Genomic DNA, 13,600 nt, shown 5'->3' with positions numbered 1-13,600 from the left:
AACAGCATCCTGTCTTGTAACCAGGACTCTGCCTGCTCCACAGAAACCTGGGTTTTCCACCTCCTGCCTGTTCTAACTTCAATCCCAGCACTAGATACTGTTGGGTCCATGAACTCACTGTACATGAACACCTCTCTTGCATATTGACCAAAACTCCTCCATCGCACTGCTGAGTGGGAACTTTAGCTTATTGTTTTGCCTGTACAATGCATACATAAGCTTCTGGGAAGCCCAATCCACCTGCAAAGGCACTGTCTTATCTCCCGTTCAAAGCTCTAAACTGTTGATAGTGGCATGTCGTATATGAGCAGGGTTCACAAGGTCCGTGGGAACAGCCTGCTGGTAGATCCAGAGCTTGAAAGGCTAGACTTATCAGCAACAGCCAGGTGGTTCTCCAGCTCCTGCCCTGTCATCCTGGTGGGCTCTGTATCTGAACATCTTGCTTAGGCTCTTCACCTAATTCACAGAGACTGACAGAATCTGAATACCTTACAGGAAGAAGCGGAACTGGTCGGCCACCTTTACTTTCCTTAATACTACGGACCTTGACTTTGGTGGCTTGGAACCCATCTGTGTCCCTAAGCTTCTCCAGACCTTTCAGCAGCCATCTACAACCAGGGAACTAATGGTGGGGTCGCTTTTAGGTCATCCATACAAAATCAAATGAATGAATGGCACACTCCAGATCTAGACAAATGGTCTCTGCATTCTGCCTCTGCTGATTTGGCCAGCATTGCACTACAGCTTAACCTTTGAGGGTTTTACTTCCTTTACCATTAGGTAGCACAATGGCTGGTCAAGAATACTGGCATGTAGATGAGTTTAGGTGATGAGTTTTATCAAACATGTAAAGTTCGTTAGACCTGAAGGACAAGTGAGAACGAGAAACAAAAAAAAAAAATCTGGAGCGGGGGTCCTGAAATTTCCAAGAAATTCTATCGGGTACGTGTATGAAAACAGCTATAGATCCACCCATTTTCGTTTGCTGCCAAGGCAATATCATTGAGGAAACTACAACCATTTTTAATGACTTGCCACAGCAAATTTTATATCTCTGATCATCAATGACTTCTCTTTAGTTCTGCAAGGTTTGAGCTAGATGAATCCCCAAGTGCAAGTTAAACTACACTGCCTACAAACTAGTAATGTTCCCAGATGAATCATTTCACTTCTGATTAAATACAAAGATTCGGGGTGCAGGTGACTTCATGGTCTGAGGCGCACCCCATGTACATGGTCAGCCATGGTTTGAATCTGGCCTGTGGCGCTTTGCCGCATGTCTCTCCCCAGCTCTCTTGTCTCTGTTTCCGATTCTGTCCACTGTCCTCTCCTATCAATAAAGGCATAAAAGGCCCAAAAATAAATCTTAAAAAAACCCAAATGGTTTTTCATTTAGTGGACCAGCCTAAAATTGAGAAAACTGTCAAAATTGAGCACTACGTGTTTAAGATGGCAAAAGAGAGGCAGTTGGTTAACCGAGAAGTTGTTTTTCAGAACATAGCAAACATTAGCAGTGTTAGCATGCAAATATGTGTGTAACCTGACACTGCCTATATCCTACTTTATTCCAATTTCTGTGCTAAACCAAGCTGTTCCTTAAGATCCTATCAGTGCTATCACTTTACCATAGTTTACATCAAATGACAGAGCATTATGGCCACAAGGCAGTAGCCATGAAGCACAGCTACAAGAGCAACTAGTGCAGCTGTGTTGTAAGACAAAGCATTTGACTGGTATTGTGGGCCTGAATTGATGTAAAATATCAATTAGTTTCACTGGCTTGTAATTCTGGTTTCAGCTCCAAAGGGATCCACCAAACCATTTAGCCCAACTCATGCACCCTACAACACAAACTTATGATAAATTTACAAATGGTTGACTTTCTGTTTGGATCTTGGCAATTAAGAATTAAATGATTTATTTTGATCTTATCGAAAATAAGGAAAAAGCCTAAATCAAGGACCAAAAGATGTCAGATGTCAGTCTTCATTACTGATTAAAACAAACTATGGATGTGACAATATTAATCTTAGCATGTGAAGCTAATGTAAAGAGTTCCTCTTGATTAAAATTGTCCAGAAATGACAAAAATAAGGAAACTGTCAGTCCAAAGTGCCTCCTAAAGTATGGAACTCAGAGGTACTGCAAGTGGGACCACAAGAGGCCAGAAGGTTTAACTTGGGTGTCACCTTTTTCTAATTATTTGTCTAATGTAAAGAGTTGGTGTCATGGTTTAACTGGTGTTGAATTACCTGGTGACATTGCGTCATACATTCTACTACACCACTTTTTATTATAATTTATCCTTGTCTTCAGAGACTATTACTAGGAAAGAGTTTGAGGAGGCACAAATGCTGTTATAATTAGAAAATAGCAAAACAAAATAAATGGTGGTGGCTCATTGGTTGTACTTTTTGACTCTGAAAATGCTTTCCTAGTAGCAATAATCTCTCTGGAAAAAGTTTGCAATGAAATCCTCTATTTATGAAATAAAAATATGGAGGCTAATACTTTGAGTCTTGGTTGCATGAGGGGTGTGAAGGGCCCAAGAAGATTTTCTGGTTTCAAATGAAGCTGTGGCACACTTAAGTTTAAGGAAGGCTGAAATAGGTTATCTTTATCCAAATCAAATGACTCATGTCAAGTCTTACTAATGAAAATGAGCATTACCCTGATCTGCCTAGTCAGGCCTCACTGCATTGTGCTTCCACTCAGCAAGGTCAGACCAGGAAGTGACACACAGACATACACTCAAACTATCAAGTATCAACAAGCACACACATAAAGGACAGTGTGTCTTGGCCAGATTATTCCTTCTCTTGCTTTTTAGATTTTAAGGCTTTTGGTTATTTTTTGTGTCAAGTAAACAAAAAAGATTCAGCCTGTCTAGTATTCATCACACACTCCTTTCCAAAAAGAAGTGACAGAAATCAGACAGCCACATTCACAGCCAAAACGGACCAAATGTACATTAATGCTGAGCACAATAAATTAGTGCTGCTTGATCTTAAATAATATGATCAGTACTTCCAGTCTAGCCTTCTGACTCCTGGAGCCATTTATTTTGAAGAGACACTGGATTCATGTGACATTTGTTAAAAGAAGTTCACTGGTGTGATTGAATTTAATAATTGGTAAAATATTAGCTTAAACATTCCATCAATGTCACAGAATGACTTTGATAAAAATCTGCTTTTCAATTACATAACATTTTGGACCCATAAAACAATAAAAAAAAGCTCCAGCACCACGAGCAGCCTATGGCTACTCACCCAGACTGTAACTCCGGACACACGGCCATTTTCAAGTGGTTAATGAAGCACAGCATGAGATCCATTACTTTACTATTCATGGCATACCCTATCACATGATTAGCCTAAAACTAGAGTCATGAGACATGGATGACTGGGGACGCAGCAAAAAGTGCCCACAAAAGTTCCCATGACATGTGCACCATGGGAAAACAGAAGTAACAACGACTCAGTTACTCGACATGTATTTTACTGTAATAATACAAGCAAATACCTCCGTATGTCTAATAAACTAAAAGATTATTGTCTTGAGAGCTAGATGAGAAAATTTGGACTGTTCTCAAGTTTGAATTTAAAAACAAAGCATTAACAGGTTAGCTTAGTTTATAGACAGAAACATCCAACACTGTGTCCTGAATGCATGTGAGCATCAGATATTGTGTCAGATTGCGCCGCATTGCACACTTGCTGTCAACACTGGACCTAATAAATATCAGTTCTCTGCCCTTTTCCTTGAAAATAGTATCTCACGTTCTTATTTTGAATGTGAAGAAACAGAAGTGTCCAGCTTTGTATGATGACCATAATAACAGTGGTGAGCCAACAATTTTTGCCCCTTTCTAATACAGTCAAAGCACAACACATTTCAATCACAGATATGGATATCAATATATACACTATATTACCAAAAGTATTCGCTCACCTGCCTTGATTCGCATATGAACTTATGTGACATCCCATTCTTAATTCATAGGGTTTAATAAGATGTTGGTCCACCCTTTGCAGCTATAAGAGCTTCAATTCTTCTGGGAAGGTTTTCCACAAGGTTTAGGAGTGTGTTTATGGGAATTTTTGACCATTCTTCCAGAAGCGCATTTGTGAGGTCACACACTGATGTTGGACAAGAAGGCCTGGCTCTCAGTCTCCACTCTAATTCATCCCAGAGGTGTTTTATCGGGTGAAGTTCAGGACTCTGTGCAGGCCAGACAAGTTCATCCACACCAGTCCATTTATTTTATATTTCAGGCGTATTTTAAATTCAAGCAGAATGTTATTTCCTCTCGACATGCATAATCCTCCACGGCCACGATGGTGAGAAAGTGACCTGCAGCAGCTCAAACGAGGCAGGCTCGGGGCATACGCAGCACAGGTGAGTTATATTGAAGAGGAGCGCTGCTTTAATCCCAAGTTTTTTTATTAAGTCACGTAGGCTAGACGATGCTGAAAACAAGTATCTGCTAGCTTACTTCTTCTTCTCCTCGTCTTCTGTAATTACACACGGATCATGGTCACAGAGAATGAACTGTCGGTGAGAGGACAGATCGCTCAGTCTGCGCTAACTTCTCATTGAAGGTTAAGGAATAAAACGATGCATTTTCCCTTCAATAATATTGTAGCTGCTGCTGTTATGTTAAGCCAATACGCATCTGAATTTTGCATACAGGTCCCATATGACATGGACAGATGAAGGAGAGAGAGAGACAGGAGCATGGAGGAGTAGATCAAAACAGCCCCACACTGCATAAATTGTATGTTTATACCATTTAACTCCTATAGTACTGATGTTCTCATTACACTGTTAGAGAGAAAAGAGGGATTTATACATTAGCTCTATAAACATCAGAACCCAGTGTGCACAATATGGACCAATTTCTAATAATGTTAGAAACATTTTCTTATTACCCTGAGTATCAGTATATATATATGGGGTGTCGCAAACCATGGGCCGTGGTCCAACTTCACCCTAGGTCTTTTTGAATCAGCCTGCAAGAAATCCATTAGAAAGGCCCACATAATAACCTAAATGTGTACTTTACTCTATTTCTTAGTTTGACTAGGAATGCAAAATATTGGGGTTTATACAATATGTTGATACATACAAACTAAATTTAGACCACATTAAAGTTTAAGTAATTAGGATGAACCAGAAAAGACTTCAGCTGTCTGTTGGTCCTGCCTGAAGTAAAAAAAATTGATGAATACAAACAAAAGGATTACAGCAGCCAATGGCAGCATGAATGGAGCTCCTTTGCTTCTCTGTCTGATCTCAAGGTCTGATTTCCAAATCATACTGCACTAATCATCCTAAAGCACAAACACTTCTATAAAGTTAGTCAGCTTCCAGCAGCTGGCTCTCGTTTTGTGCCTGAATGTGGAGATGAACCATCAGCATCTCTCTTCTCTGCTGCATCGCAAAATTCTTAACAATGATTGGCTGTTTGCTTTATTAGACATTAATTGAGAGCTACAGTTTAGGCTGGTTTGGTTTCGTATTTTAAGTAAATTCATTTACCAAGCATATACACTGCCCGGCCAAAAAAAAAAGTCGCCAACTGGATTTAACTAAGCAAAAAGGTACGAGCCTCCTATTGGATCATTACTGCATGGGCGATTATCTTTCAGCAGGCAACAAGTTATTTAACCCCAGCTGATGCAATAAGTAACTTCTCATTTCTTAAAGAACCATGTCGAAAGACGCATCCTGTGGTCGTGGAAAAGATGTTAGTCTGTTTAAGAAGGGTCAAAACCACTAATCAGTAAGGCTAACCAGAAAAAAGGCTTCAGTTTGCTAGGGAGCATAAAGATTGGACTCTGGAGGAATGGAAGAAGGTCATGTGTCTGATGAGTCCAGATTTACCCTGTTCCAGAGTGATGGGCGCATCAGGGTAAGAAGAGAGGCAGGTGAAGTGATGCACCCATCATGCCTAGTGCCTACTGTACAAGCCTGTGGGGGCAGTGCTATGATCTGGGGTTGCTGCAGTTGCTCAGGTCTAGGTTCAGCAACATTATGTGCCCAAAGAATGAGGTCAGCTGACTACCTGAATATACTGAATGACCAGGTTATTCCATCAATGGATTTTTTCTTCCCTAATGGCACGGGCATATTCCAAGATGACAATGCCAGGATTCATTGGGCTCAAATTGTGAAAGAGTGGTTCAGAGACAATGAGACATCACTTTCACACATGGATTGGCCACCACAGAGTCCAGACTTTAACCCCATTGAGAATCTTTGGGATGTGCTGGATAAGGCTTTGGGCTGTGGTCAGACTCTCCCATCATCAATACAAGATCTTGGTGAAAAATTAATGCAACACTGGATGGAAATAAATCTTGTGACATTGGAGAAGCTTATCAAAACAATGCCACAGCGAATGCGTGCTGTAATCAAAGCTCAAGGCGGTCCTGCGAAATATTAGAGTGTGTGACCTTTTTTTTGGTGGCAACTTTTTTTTGGCCAGGCAGTGTATTTTGATTACATGTTGGTTTTAGAGATGTAGCTAACAAATATTGTGCTACAGGTTTTGTGTTCTGTGCTACAAGATTGTCAACCTCTGTAGCGGCAGCGCTATGGGCAAAAAAAGTTAACGTACAGCCCTGCAAAGCCAAAAACGTTGAAATATAATGAACTTTAATTCAAACTGCATATTTCAGACTGCACCTATAAAACATAATAGAGGAAGCTAAAGTAGATACTAAAAGAACCATGTCATTTATCTGGATTAAAGATTTCCATATCTGCACATGTTGTTCAACCCAATCATTGTGAAATTTTCTACAGTGATTTGAAACAGACAACAAGGAGGAGACAACTATCTGAGTATCTGTGGTGTTCATTCATCAGTATTTGTTTCTTGCAAAAAATTTAACAGGCAATCCACAAATACTACGTACAGTCAGTATGACTAATAGTTCATATTTTAAAAACTCTTATATAGAGGCCTAAAGTTTCTTTCTGATGACAGCTACTGAGTCTGATGCCAGAGCTAGCAGAGAGATGTGACCACTGCTCTGCCAAATCTCACAGTTTAATGAAAACATATCCAGAAAGAAGAGGTGAATTACAAGTATTGTAACCTCATGGCATAATCTGAGATTTAAAAAAAATCCTATTTGTATCAGACTTTAAAGACTGAACAACATCAAGTAATTAACACATACATGAAATGCGCCATACTGTGATCTTGCTTGTCTTTGTCTGGACTTGTCTGTCATAAAAGCCGTCTCTACTGCCTTTCGTCAGGATGGAGTAAACTGAGCGTATTACAGAGCATGTGAAGACCAGGACTTTTAAGCCCATTACAAAAAAGCAAAGCAAACATCTGAATCATAAACTGTTTGCTACCTGTTAGCTTAGACATCAGTAGTTTAAAAACCTCACACAGGAACTTCCCCTTTCATCTCTAAGATGAATACATATCTACTGCCACCATGTTTTTAAGATCTCTGGGGCTGGCTTTCAAGCTTGGGTTCCTGTGTTTTAGTTCAATAATGGCCCAAATTAAACTGTTCAAAAGCTGTGTTTAAAACGACTAGTGACAACTGTGACAGATGTGTGGTGGTACAACCAACAACAAAAAAAAAAAATCTGGCATCATGCAAGTGGAATATTACAAATAAAGGAGACAGATGCTGCATAATCATGTCTACTGCTTTGATAAGTGTTTCAACAGCTCTCTTGTTTTAACAAAATTGCACAGCTGTTTTGTGCTTTTATAGTCAGTGATCATTTATTTCTTTTTTAGTTTGGAAAACTTTTGTTTGTATTATACTGCACAACAATCCAACTACAAGCTTAACAGCTGACAAATTGTCCAACATGAAAAAGCAATTTCAAAGAACTCCAAAACAGCCATGTAAATTCACCTACTTGTCTTGGTGCTTTGTATTGCTTTGCATAGCATTGGGCCTCAAGGCTGGGTGGCTAGTTCCATGTAATATGGCCTCTGGATATGATTCAGAGACATTTGGAAACATTTTATACTGGGGTTAAAGCAATCGGAGCATTCTGCATCTGCAGCAGTCAACTTGGTTGTTTCAGTAAAGTCTTTAAAACACCATATCAAAACCGATGATATAAAACCCGCCCCTGATAAGGTAAATGGAAGTGATTGGCCTGACTTGAATCAGGTCAGATGGAAATCTGTCTGAACAGGAGTGCCAGATATGTCAACTTGAGCAAATAAAGCGCGAGCTCAAGCCTGTGTCTGGTTCACAACCTTATACTGTATTATCAGAGTAATAACATATTCTCATATAAAGATTAAGTGGATCAAAAGTCATATCTTCCTATGATATAAATGCTTCCTAAATATAATGCATGATACAGTTCATAATTCTTGCAAATGATGAAAAACAGTATAAAAATGGTTTAGTCTTAGGATAAGCATCTGTACCAGTGTCTCCATAACAACGACGTGCATTGAACAGTACTGTGTCTGATGGGCAGAATCAACATGATTTCATACTCAGAGGCATCAAGTTAGCAAATTTGTACACAAGAATTTCTAAAAACATCTCAGAGAGAATTAACTCCTGCAGTAACAAACATTTCACTTCCCCTTCACCATTTAAGTCTGTAGTAATATTCTCAATGCTACATGTAGCCTCTGTATTTATGTTTTCTTGTGTACAATACACTGTAAACAAAGCTGTTTTCACAGAATCTGAACACAAACTAAACCTGCAAGCAAGAATATTTGCTTGTGGATATATTTTGCAGCATTGCCTAGATAGAAAATTACCAATGTTTTGGCTTTATTTTAAACATCAAGATTATGGTTCCACAGTTCATTATTGGTACATGGACATATTTCTAGAGTATGATTTTGTTCCATCAAAACAGGTTTCTGACCCTAACAAGCTGTACATGGTCTGAGTGGGAAGTTATTTTAGCAGACTTCCTCTGGCTGCTAGCACAGCTGAAAGCAACCAGTTGTGTATCATGAAAATCTAATAACACAAAAATGTTGGCAACGGCTCATGATCAATCACATTAGACCAAGGAGTTGAAAAACAACATAGATTGGTGGGATGACTGTCTCATTTTTGAACATCTGGTTGAAGCAAGGACTGTCTTTTACAAAGGACTGACAGAAAACACAAGGTATCAACAGTCCAACAGGATCTGGATCATCTATGAGCATTAAAAGAGCTGCTAATTTAGAGATACTGTAAATAAACGTATGTCTCTTCAAAATATGCCATCATATTTTATTTTCTACTTTATATCTAGTGATCAAATATTGTTCTTTGCCTCAAAGGCAACATCAACAGTTGTCACTGTACCAAACAAGCAAAAAAATACTAAAGGAAAGACACACCAAATTAAGAAAATTAAGGATCCATATGATTTAATTTGAAAACACCACTTCACTGCAGTGGAAAACACACACAAAGAAAGAGATGTTTGTTATCAGAGAGGTCATCTAGGTACAAACAAGCAGAGGAGGGCAGCCTCCACTCCCCGACAGCTTCTGGGAGAAACACCAGACCTTCTGTTAGTCCTGTTCTTTGTACAATTTTCATCTCAAACACAGACAAAAAACGGTGGAAGAAAACAATAAAAGGGACAATCACATGACACAAAAGCAAAGATTATAAAGGGGCATCAAAAGTGACACATTTGCTATTTTCTCCCAAAATACTTGTGACCGAGCAGGCTCTTACCCAACAGGTGACACTGACAAGAAAAAACATTAACATGGATGCAGGAACAGATGGTTCCAGATTACAAAGACCATTGATACCTGCTCAAATGTGTAAAAATACTTCTGTTGTTAAGAGACAGAGTGAGCATAAAAAGAGAAATCATCAGTTCCTATGATGATATTTAAATAAAAAAGTGGGAAGGGTGGAAACTGGTTTCTGCAGGTTGGTGAAACACACCATGGTCCTACAACTTCATAAAGGTTTTTTATTGACTTAACAATCATAACACAATTTCACTGTTTTACTTTGCACGCCAAAAGCTGATACTGTTGTATTGCAAACATTTTGTATCATATTTTCAATATGATGACTAAGAATATAATTTTACAAAGAACAGAATTTTATTAACTGTTTTATATCTGAGATGCCGAGACAGGAGAAGGCAACTTAAAGAGCTTGAAAAAGATGGTTCAGATAACAGGGAGGAGTACTCAGGAAAATCTTAAAAGTGTGTAAGCAATGCAGAGGAAACCTGCTCCATCAAAGAGGAACCATGATCACAAGACAAAGAATCCCTCAACAAAAATGTATGTGGCAATTTACAAGCCATCATCAAATTGTTTCACATTTCAACCAAATCTACACAAGCGTTAACAATTTTTACTTCAGGGCAAGATCTGTTAATAAACAAAATATGTGGTGCATTTCCCTTTTACACTAGTTTTCATCTTGCGGCCAAACAAAAATGCAGACATCAGGAAATGACACAGCTGCAGGAGGTCGAAGACTGTTTGTGCAGAAGGAGAATTAGGTCAGGGTAGTGCCTAGTTTACCTGGCATCCTCGTGAGTTGAACAAATACAAGTCACCTGCTTATATCACCTTGACCTTTAAATGCGTTTGCTTTCTACAAACAAAAGAATAATTTTAGTTTAACTGTAGAACAGTGGCTGCCAAATGGAGGCACAGTGGTGGGCCTTGAGACAAGTCTAGGTGTGTCATGGGAATCTGTGTATCACTGATGGGATTTCGGCTTGATCTTAGGCGTGCCTGAGGCAAAAAAAAAAAAAAAGTTTGAAAACCACTGCATTAGTTTTTAAAATGTCTGACAAAAACATACACTTGCCTATGAAGCAGATGTTGCAATACAGGCAAGTACACAAGCCTGCAGGAGGTTGTGTAAAGGTATGAGAGAGCAGATGGCTGCCAAGCAGGAAGGTATTGTTCAGGTAGGATAGAAACGGAAGCAGGAATGGCAGGTGGAAAAAATTCACAACATACCTATGGTTTAAACTCCCCTCCTCTTTTATATTAAAAAATGTTTGACAGTCCAGCATTTGAGCTGCTTGACATTGACATTTCAGCTTATTTACAATGGGAATGTAAATGCAACATTGTTAGATGAAAAGGAAACAGTCATGTTGACACAGTAACTTGACTAGAACAGGTATAGTGAGGACAGTTAGAGGGCTTTCAGACGGGTGTGACCTACTTGTACAGGTAAAGTTTTTGTTCAAAGATTAGGGACTTTTCACCTATTTTAACTCATGTAACAACTTTGAGGTGCTTAACTCGCGAGCTCGACACCTAATTCAGCCTCTAGTTCCCCTCAAAGGTTAAACAAAGTTAGTGTAGTGTAGTGTTAGTGTATTATTGTGACCTGAACAACGTCCTCGTTTAAGTTTTAATTAACGTTATCAACCTGTTCATCATGCCTGGATAAAAATGCTGTTAAATTTAACTTCCGCTGTATGTTTGATTGATGTTGGCGTTCATTATTAACGCATACGAGATATATTTTCTTCCAAATAAAATATTACCTTTACCATCTTCATCCCAAAAATGCATTTAATCTGAGTTTTAAACGTAACATATGCTCTCAACGGTCCGCCTCTACTCGCTGGGCAAAGTTAGCTAGTTTGCTAACTTTCTTGTGAGTAAAAAGTAATTTTAAAACTTTAACAGCGACAACGCAGTAACTATGTGAAATGACTAGGAATGGTTTACCTTTCTCTGCATCCTCCATTGTGCTGTTTAGCGTTGTTTCGGGTAATTTTTAAGTCCAGTGGTTCAGCAGGTTGTTCAGTTGGCTGCAGCAGATCTTCCTGCTCCCTCTCTCATGTTGCCAGGCAGCCCGACGTACGCCGGGGTGGGGTTGACCGTGACGTCAGCACGCAGCAGTGTAAACAGAGGCGAGCACGTGGAACAAGTTTTTACACCGTCAACAATGCACAGTCGCTCGCCGATGAACCGTCATTATAGGGCTCTTTTACTGCAAAACACAAACGCGAATATCGGCCTTATCTCTTTAACACATGATAGTGATATGGGATCTATCTATACACAATAAACATTATAAAAATTATTAAAGTTGAAAATCAGCATTATGTAAGTTATCAAAGGGATTTCAAAAATATATATACAGTAATTTCTATAAAGAAACAATGACAGAAAATGAATAACTCATGGAAATATATATCATATATCAACCTACTATTTGCCACAAGGGGCAGAAACCTGAGCCAGAACAGTGGAGATGATCAATGAAAAGTTGTCTTCTTCTTCTAAGACCAAAAAAATGTAAACGTAATTCAACTGAACAAATATGTTCTGAGCATACATTATCTGGCATACTACCAACAAAGATAAATTGTTTGTCAAATGTAAGACAAAGCCTGAATAGGGCATCTATTTTCTATCTAAAGCAGCGTCAATATACAGTTCATTATCTCAGTTGACAGATTGAGTGGATATTATTTCATGTTTTGTCAAATTAATATGCCTGTTGTCTATTTAAATATAAATTTCTTTGAGGAAACGTTGAAAGTCTGAGACTTTAGGCTGTCTTTAGAGATTTACACTGAACTGCATCATCAGGTTTAACTGATATTATAAAATCTTCCTCCTCTTGAAGAAAACAGTAACAGAAGGAATATGGCCACTTATTGACCTTTTTAAAGGCACAGCACTGTCAGAAACACAATCACTGACACAATCAAAGCTTGACTAATTGATTTCATACCTGAAAGAATAGTTTGAACTGCACTTTCAGGTGAAGGGTAAAGAAATTTGGCAAAATTACTTTAGTGGAAATGTCAAGTTGACCATTGCTTGTAGGCACCCTAGGGTGCCTTCTAGCATCATCAGGGGTGCCCTCAAAATGATTTTAATTCACCCAAGCATGACAAGTATGTAGTTTATTATCAATAAAAAAATAATCAAAGTAGTATCATATGCCTTTTTTCTGTAATTCTGTTGATGTCAGAATCATGCATTCAGTTTTGCAGGAATGAAAAAGGTGTCAAAGTGTTTTTTTTTCAGTCTTCATGACAATTTCACACATTTAATGGTATATTTTGGGGCTTTTAATGCCTTCATTTTGACAAGAGGACAGAAGATAGACTTTGAAACAGGGATGAGAGAGTGGGGTTGAGACATGCAGTAATGGAGCCACAGGCCAGACTTCAACCAGGGTCGCCTGAGTACAAGGAGTGCACCCCCTGAACCACGACAAAGGCTGTTTAAGGACAGCGCTTGTTAATCAAATTACTACATGAATCTCTTGGCAGTAATATATACATTGTGACTTAGGTGAACCAATTTTTTTTTTTTTTTTTTTTTTTCAAAGGGTGCCTTGATAGCAGAAAAGACTGAGAGCCAGAGCAATAAATAGGTACTGTCCTCTAATCTTATGAGGCATGCCTTATTCCTGCTTTGGGAATTTAACAATTACAGTTGGATATACAACCCCCAAGTTATTGCAATCAAACCCTGGGTTAAGTCTTTCACTTGTTCACACACTGTGTGCAAAGCCTTTAATTTGACAGAGCTGAAACTGTATACCCAACTATGCCAAACATCACACTCACGCTCCCTGCAAGAGGAAAGGAGATAAACGTTCATATGAAAGAGTGCCAC

General features: G+C 38.8%; 1 protein-coding gene across 1 annotated transcript in view; it reads right to left on the bottom strand.

The window, feature by feature from the left end:
- The window catches only part of tpd52 (tumor protein D52), a 32,189-nt gene extending 20,384 nt beyond the window's left edge, over positions 1-11,805 (bottom strand). The window contains exon 1 of the mRNA XM_041809885.1: positions 11,690-11,805. Coding sequence (XP_041665819.1) covers positions 11,690-11,708 — 19 coding nt within the window. The 5' untranslated portion in view covers positions 11,709-11,805. The remainder of the gene's footprint in view (positions 1-11,689) is intronic.
- Between the last annotated feature and the right edge of the window lie 1,795 nt (positions 11,806-13,600).

Source organism: Cheilinus undulatus, linkage group 16, assembly GCF_018320785.1.
Source record: "Cheilinus undulatus linkage group 16, ASM1832078v1, whole genome shotgun sequence".
In the NCBI taxonomy this organism is placed as follows: domain Eukaryota; kingdom Metazoa; phylum Chordata; class Actinopteri; order Labriformes; family Labridae; genus Cheilinus; species Cheilinus undulatus.
This window is presented reverse-complemented; position numbering and strand designations above follow the sequence as displayed.